This window comes from Gossypium hirsutum, chromosome D12 (assembly GCF_007990345.1).
Source record: "Gossypium hirsutum isolate 1008001.06 chromosome D12, Gossypium_hirsutum_v2.1, whole genome shotgun sequence".
Classification (NCBI taxonomy): domain Eukaryota; kingdom Viridiplantae; phylum Streptophyta; class Magnoliopsida; order Malvales; family Malvaceae; genus Gossypium; species Gossypium hirsutum.
The window spans coordinates 29566461-29574570 of record NC_053448.1 but is presented as its reverse complement, the minus strand read 5'-3'; the positions used below and the strand labels follow the sequence as shown (position 1 = coordinate 29574570).

At 36.1% G+C, this 8110-nt stretch overlaps 1 protein-coding gene across 2 annotated transcripts; it reads right to left on the bottom strand.

Annotated features, from left to right (window-relative positions):
• Window positions 1–2118: 2118 nt before the first annotated feature.
• LOC107945359 (ribonuclease III domain-containing protein RNC1, chloroplastic) lies at window positions 2119–5970 on the bottom strand. 2 transcript variants are annotated; one of them, XM_016879331.2, is made up of 5 exons: window positions 4963–5970; window positions 3253–3457; window positions 2863–3063; window positions 2677–2763; window positions 2119–2548 (listed from the first exon to the last, which is right to left on the bottom strand). In XM_016879331.2, the coding sequence occupies exons 1-5, from the start codon at window positions 5772–5774 to the stop codon at window positions 2231–2233; spliced, it is 1623 nt and encodes a 540-aa protein (XP_016734820.2). In that variant the 5' UTR covers window positions 5775–5970; the 3' UTR covers window positions 2119–2230. The 2 variants fall into 2 exon arrangements, with proteins under 2 accessions (XP_016734820.2, XP_016734821.1); XM_016879332.2 differs by having other exon boundaries at window positions 2119–2555; window positions 4963–5961.
• Window positions 5971–8110: the final 2140 nt, after the last annotated feature.

Sequence of the window (8110 nt, the reverse complement as noted above, 5' to 3'; positions counted from 1 at the left end):
CTGAGTTTAGTGTTCATGGCAAAATAATTACCAAAATTATGTGTCAATAATATGGAAAAATATTACACAAAAATTACTATTTTTTTTAAAAATTGGTTGCACAAAAATAAAAAAAATTAACTTACAGGAAAAATGTCTGTTTATAATTTAAAAATTACTTATTTGAAGGAATTTAATTAAAGTTAAATTAAGTTGGAGAAGATATTAGATATAGATGAATGCATAATAATATTTTGTTATCTTTAAAATTTAATGACTTGACACTATTTTATTAGTGGCTAAAAATCATACTTTGTAGGATGATCCTAATATAAATTATTCCCAAATTTAAATTTATTATATATATTTTTTGAATTTTTTAGTATTAGGATCAAATTGAGAATATTTGTAAATTTTAAGGGTTAATTTTTTAAAATTATGACTAAACCGATATGATATGTAAAAGTTGATGGTTAAATTTGTTATTATACCTATTTTTAATTGTCTTGCCGTTTGTGATTTTAACTGGAGTGACCAAAATGATCAAACTATGTAACTTGGGTGCTTAAATTGTAAACTTTGTATTTTGGGTGTCGGAAATGAAAACTTTTGATAATTGAGTGATTATCTGCGTAGTTTACCCTTTATTTTACTTTTGATATGTATATTAACAATTTTAGCTCTCAATGTTTATACATTTTGTCACTTTAGTCTTGATTCTAAAAAGTCAACAATTTTAGAGCTCAATATTTATGCAATTTATCAATTTGATCATTATTTTAAAAAATATATGAAAAGTAAAAATATTTATATATTTTTTAAAGTATAAAAGTTCAAAAAATTATATAAGAATGTAGTCAATTTCGTTCCAATATTGCTCGTACCAATTAGAATATGGTGTATTGGTTTGTAAGAAATGAATTTAAAAAAATATAATTTAAATTTTTTATTACTTATTTCCGATTTTTTGAATGATGAATTGTTAATAGTATGGGATAATCTTATTGTTTAATATATGAAATAATTTTTTCCTTGTTTAATAATGGAATAATTTAATTTCATTTATTTGATATTTCTAAATATTTTGTATGCATATATCATGTAACACCCATCACTTATTCTGACATACGAAACAAATGTAAGATGTTACTGAAGCACACATAGAACAAAAATATCAGAGATCTTTAAAATTTTAAACTTTAAAACAATTTTATAAAATATTAAAACCAATTTTAAAACAATTTGAGGGCTGTAGAAGCATTTTAAAATAATTTAAAATCATTTTATGAGTGATTGGAAGTGTTTGAGGTCAAATTTAAACTTTGGTGGGCTCGAAAAATTCGAAATAATGTGGTGGTCTAAGTTCAAGACTTATGTAACTGTACATATATTCTATGTATTGATACCTTAAGTAAGTTACCAACACATAAGCCTTATGTATCGACACTTGGGCTAGAAACTGTAGCTTTTCAGCTACTGTCTTGCGATGTTTCAATGCTTTTAGTATAAATACCATTACTTGGATCCCTTAAATTAAAAACTAGTCTAAAAACACATAGAAACATGTTCAAACACTTGCATATCATTTCAATAAGTCTCAAATATAGAGAATTACGATAAAATTACACTCTGTTAGCTAAGCATGTCTAGAAAATTACAATTCTTTGTAATTTTTATCCTAATAATTATATTTTCATCTGTTGTGAAAACAGACCCTTAATGATTGTTTTGAAGGCATTCACTAAAAATCTTAAACAAAAACTAATATTATAAATTGATTTAAAATATATTAGGGCAGCACAGAGTAAACAACTAGTTGTATTTATATTTTAGTTGTCACACTTGAAGATGTTTTTTAGTAATCAAGAGTAAATTACTTCGATTCTATCCATAAGTCATAATTCTTCTTTTAACCTTTAGATCAGAATAAAACACAAGAACCCTCTTCCTCCTCATTACTACAATAGTATTTGATGATTGAAAACGAAATTTATTTTCTTCACAATTAAGCAAGTTGGTTATTTGTGTTGAATATATGATTTTAAAAGGAACATTAATTTATTAATATTTAAATAGATAAAACTTGGTACTATAAAAATTAAAAAAAACAAAACCTCGTTCATCGAAACCAACCCAATATCAAATAATCGACCAAACCTAATTAGTTCCATCTTTAAAACCAAAATCAACCATCCAATTTTCCCCTACTTCAAATCAAACAATAAGCTTTCACGAATCAGTGTCCAGATATTTACACAGATTTAGGTTGAATTTGCTCGAAGTCAAAAACCTCGAACATAAGGCGTCTCACATCTGGCTTACCATACACAGTGTATGAAAGGCCATGGAGGGCCTGCTGAACAGCAGTTGTGGCAGGGTTCCGGAGTCTTCGATTGTTCTCATATGCATCTTGAACTTGCTCCGAGTAGATGATAAAATGATGCAGATACTTTTCCCGCAAATACCTCCCGCAGAACTTGTTCATAAGAACACGGCGATGCTTCTCTTGTAGCCATCTTCCAGGGGCGTCTAGATGCTTCATCAGCAACCTCTCCGCCATAACCAGATCCTAAAGAATTCGAAAACAGAAATTCATTTCAGATTGAGTTAACCCGAAAAGATCATTCTTTTTCTTCCAGTGATGTATCCAATATGAGAGAGGCCAAAGCATATGTCTAACTTTGCAAAAACCATTACCTGGATCTTCTGGCCGACATACTCCAACCGCTCAAAGCAAAACCGAGGATGTTCAAACTTGTATTTTGATGGATGCATAAAACAAAGCTGTAGTACCACAAACGAAACAGCACAAGGAATCAAGCAGGAGAAAGATGAGTAAATAAAGCCTTGCATCTAGAGAACGAGAATAAACAGTCAAATAACCTGTAGCCCGAGCCCGAGTTCAATGTTCCTGGCTTCAGTAATTTCGGGGATTCTATCATTTACTGCCAAGGGATATCCCAGTATCTGCATAACTTGTGGTTTGCTGTCATAATCCCAGATATTTCCCTGAAACCGATGCATACCTGGTGGAACACAAGCCCTGAATAGCCTTGGATGTGCAAAAAGAGCATCCTCCGGTGGCTGTAAGAAAAATGAATTAGGTTAAGTTTCCTCGTAATATCAATTTGAACAAAATGCTTAACCAGGCTCCCGTAGACAGAAACATTGCCGCAACACATAATCTCTTTCCTCAATCACCTTCCCTTTAATAATTTCCATTTTAACTAATAAGCTATCTACAAATGAAGGGTAAAAAAAATCAAAGCTTACCTTATAAGTAGCAATATCCTGCCAACTGAGCTTATTCCCATCAAATTCAACAGAAACATAATCTACATCTTCAAGTTGTCTCCTTAATCGTGGCTGGCAGTCCTCAGCTTCTGGATCCATTCCAAATACTTCAAAAAGAACACGATACACTTCCGGCATGCCAAAACACAAGTATATTGCGCCAAACAGAGCCCAAAAGACGGACCTGGCCAAAATAACATAAATTAGTAGTCAATACACACACACGTGTAATCAGTCTATTTCAGATATCTCACAGTGCCACCACCCAAAGCATCAAGTGATATGAACTCATGCAGCATGACATAATCTATCCATTCTTAAACAGTTTCTCATACGACATCTAACATTTCCTGCCAGTAAGCTAAGGCTTACTGGTACATGTTACCCATCAAATACAAGGCATATACCTATATATATTTGCCACTGACGTATTGCAATACAAGACATCCATCAGCTTTCCTACCCATAACCTGACATTTTTATTGTATTGTTTAAACCAATATTAGCAGCGTTCCATGACTTCTAAGCTTTTGGATCTTCTCTGTCCTGATGTTATTCTAGCCATGCATTTGTAGTTAAAAATAGAAAACTGAGATTATCTCTTCAATATATCATACATACTGACAAAAAGATAATAGCAAATAAATTGCTTAATGTGCAAAACCCCTTTCTCAACCTCACAAAGTAAAGATTTTAAAGAGTAAAGCAGGGTGTCAATAAATACAAGTAAACTTGGTAGCTCCATCACAAGCAGATAACAAAGATTATGCATAATAATGATGGCAACTCCATCCTACTGCAGTCACCTTAATATCACAGCAATCCTATCATATGCCTCCGATTTGACTCTGTTTTTATTTTGTCTAGACCACACAAGAAACATAATGCAGCATTTACTAAGACGTAGTATGTTTGGGCAAGTTAGGGTTTGAACCATGTAACATTCACGATATATGTTTGAGCAGTGCAGCTGCAGCCACTAAGCGGCTAAATTCTAAGTCCAACCGTGAAAATATCATTTTCTTAACAAGTATGGATAGCCTTATTTTGTCACATGCTATCAGTTCCAAATCATGTTGCCATAACAACAGAAGAATGTGCCTAGTGCATATTGATGCCTGGCTTGCCGAAAGCACAGCCTAAAAACTTAAAAGGCTATATTACTTGGACTTAAGTGTGAGCCATATACAATTTTGAGTTTGACATGGGTATGTTCCTTTCTTTTTAAGCTTTTCCATGTATTTGGAGAGTCTTGGAGAGACTCATCACCATACCCGTGTCCTGATATACGCCAGACACCAGTGTCGAACACGGGTACTTGAAAAAAAAAAAAGAGTTGGAGCAACACAGCTAAAATGCACAGGATTAAGTCCTAAGTTAACCTAGCATGGATTCAAGAAACAAAAATTCTACTCAAGTAATGATGCTTAGAAGGCAACAACCATGGGCAAGTAAAAGCGGTCAAAACATCATAGCTAAAGGCAAGAGGAATTCAATGGTTTTATTTCTATGCCATGGTATGTGAGACTAAAGCTAGGTGCACCAATTCCCAAAATCAAAATTCAACACCTGCCCCCACGTACCCTCAAGTTCAAACAAATATATAACAATTCAGAAATTTATGAATCATACACGTCAAAATCTACTAAGCAAATTATTCGTCAAATGATAAACAGAAGAAAAACTCACTTCACAGGAGGTTCCCGGTCTTTCCTAATCAATTTATCCATATCATCATAAGGAAAGATTAGATTCTGCAAGCTAGCAGCTTTAATCCAGTTAGGCAAATTCCTCTTCCCAATCAAACCAAACACCCTTTCCCTCATCGGCCCCGGCGATTCCCTCGGATACCTCTGCAAGAAAAACTCCGCCAAAGCCAACTCCAGTACATATTGCCCAAAAAACCAAAGCCTGGAATGAGCCGACCTAACGTGCCTAGCATTAGTCCTATCACAAGAAGGATGCTGAAACGCCAAATACAACAAAGTATCAAACTGTTTCGCCGGATTATCATCTCCCAATTCATCAGATTTCTCCAAAGGATACCCCAAAGCTTGCTTAGCTTCAAGCAAATACTCGTCTATCCAAGTATTGTCAGCAGTGTTAAGCTTTGAAGAAGGCAGGCAAGAACTTAACAAAGGGAACTGTTTTAAGGATAATTGTGGGCTGTTTAGGAATCTTTCTGTCAGTTTTTTGTCATCGAGGGGAGGCTTCAGTATGAACCTTTTTGGGGGTACTTTTTTCCTTGGAGCTGTGGCTTTTTTACGATGGGCAAGCTCTTTTAGGAGTCTTTGCGGGCTGTTTCTGGGAAGCTCTTGCGATGGGCCGACAGCAACAGCGAGGACACGGAGGTTTTTGGGTTTTGACGGTTGTGGGTAGAGTTGAAGTGGGAAGGGGGAGAGGGATGAAGAGAATGAGATATCGGAGAGCTTTTTCGAGAAGTGTGTAAGAGATGATGAGAGTTCCATTGAAGAATTCGTTGAATTAAAAGATTGAAGCATTTCTTTTAATTACGGGAAATGGAGATTTTGGGTTAGGTTGCCATTGAAGAAGGGATTTGTTTGCAGGGGTTTTACAGAGGGTTTGGATAAGGTGAAGAAGCGTGTCTTATTTTGCAGTACACTATCTCCGGCAAGGGAGATATTTTTCTTTTTCTTTTTCTTGTAAAAGAATTGTTTTAATTTTACGAAGTCGTCCATTAAATTGGTAATTTTGGAAAAAAAAAAAGGTTCAATGCTCTTTTCCTGACCATCGGAGAAGTAATTAAATGGTCCAAAATATCAAAAAAAAGGTAATTTTTTTTTAAATTTATCGAAATTGGCCCAGTATTTTATTATTTACCGGAATGGGCCACTTTCCCCTAAATCGCGTCCACGTTAGCGCGATGTCAGGGGATATGTCAGCAAATCGCTTCCACGTCAGCGCGATTTGCTGACATGGGAACAAAGCGCGGCCTTGAAAGCGCAATTTGTGTCCACGTCAGCAAAGCACGCTGACGTGGACGCGATTTTGCGGTGTTTCCCACGTTAGATTTTTTAGGGTTTTTCAGATTTTTAGGGCTTCGAAGAGAAATTAATTAATTAATTAATTAAAATTAAATTACGTGGGCGCGAAGAATTTGTGAAATCGCGCCCTCCTGGACGCGCTTTTGCTACAGTTGGTCCTGGAAGAAATAATTTCGAGTTGACGTTTCTGAGCAAATAGTATAAAATCACTTCTACCAGGATGCTTTATGAGAAGAATTTGTTAAATCGCGCCCACGTGGACATGCTTTTGCTACAGTAGGTCCTGAAAAAATTATTTCAAGTTGACGTTTCTGAGCAAATAGTATAAAAAACGCTTCAAGCAGGATGATATTTGAGAAGAATTTCTGAAATCGCGCCCTCGTGGACGCGTTTTTGCTACGGTTGGTCCTGGAAGAAATAATTTCGAGTTGACGTTTCTAAGCAAATAGTATAAAATCACTTCTACCAGGATGCTTTATGAGAAGAATTTGTGAAATCGCGCCCACGTGGACGTGCTTTTGCTACAGTAGCATGTTTGGGCTGAGGCTATAAATGAGATAAAAAATGTTCTCAGAATGCATAAGTCACAGCAGAAACAATTTAGAGAGGCTAAGAAGGTTAAAGTTTCAAATATGAGTGAACGTATTAGCGCTGTTATTTACTACGATGGTGAGGTTTGCCACACCGAGAATGGTGTTGTTTTTTTGTCGGAGAATACGGTGCGACTAGTTTTTAACTAGAACATAGATTTGACAGAACTTCGTAAAAGAATTAGGCATAAAATTTTCGGAATGACGCCAATGAAAGTTTTGTCTATCACGTATCGATTTTGTTCTTCTGTTGATCCGATGACATATGACTCGTTCGACATAAAAGGTGCTCGTAGCTTGGAGGCAATTGTGCAGACTCATCTTGCTAGTGGAACACCTTATATTGAGTTATATGTACAATTTACATCGCCAAATGATGTACTTGCGATCGGTGTTTGAGATGTATACACGACCCCTGGTCGACACTCGGTTAGCGGGTTACAAAATACGGAACAACCCATGTTTGGTAGCAGTGTCGAATGCACATCCCCTGCAAGACACTCTGTTGGTGGATTGGACATGTACGTTGGTGGCTCGATGTTTGATGCTGGAAATAGGTACTGGGGAATGGCATCAAGTTCTAGTGGGTGGCAATCTACATCCAATTAGGGACGTTATTAAATGCCCAGAAGAAGGGACGATGTACTCCCTACGACGTCAACCGGTGAGGGGACCTTGTACGCTGCAGATGATTGTGGGTTAGAAGATGACTCCGAGTGGATCCACCTCGAGAGCCCGGGCCGGATGGTGCAGAAGTTGGCTTACTTTCTGAACCGGAGCCTATTCCAACAGAACCTGAAGATGCTGAAAGGAGTTCAGATGAAGAAGAAAATCCACGATTCAGAGCATACTCACCTCCAACCCACATGCATAATGTCGATCTGTCTGCAGATGATGCGTTAGAGTTTCTAGATCTACCACACCGGTTGCGTGATCGTACAAGTTCGGGGGTAGATTCCGGTGAATTTGAAGTTGGTAATCAATTTACCAACAAGGATAGTTTTATTGGTGTTTTGAAACAACATAGCATCAAAAATAGTGTTAACTACCACGTCGTTAAATCCAAATCTGATAAGTTTGAGGCAAAGTGTGTGGTCCAAGACGGCACATGTTCATGGAAAATCTACGCCTCGTTAAGGAAAATGACAAGGTTGTGGGAGATTAAAAGTTACAAAGGTCCACATACATGTGCTGCAGGTACAGTATTGACGATTTCTGAATAATACTTTTATTATGCAATGT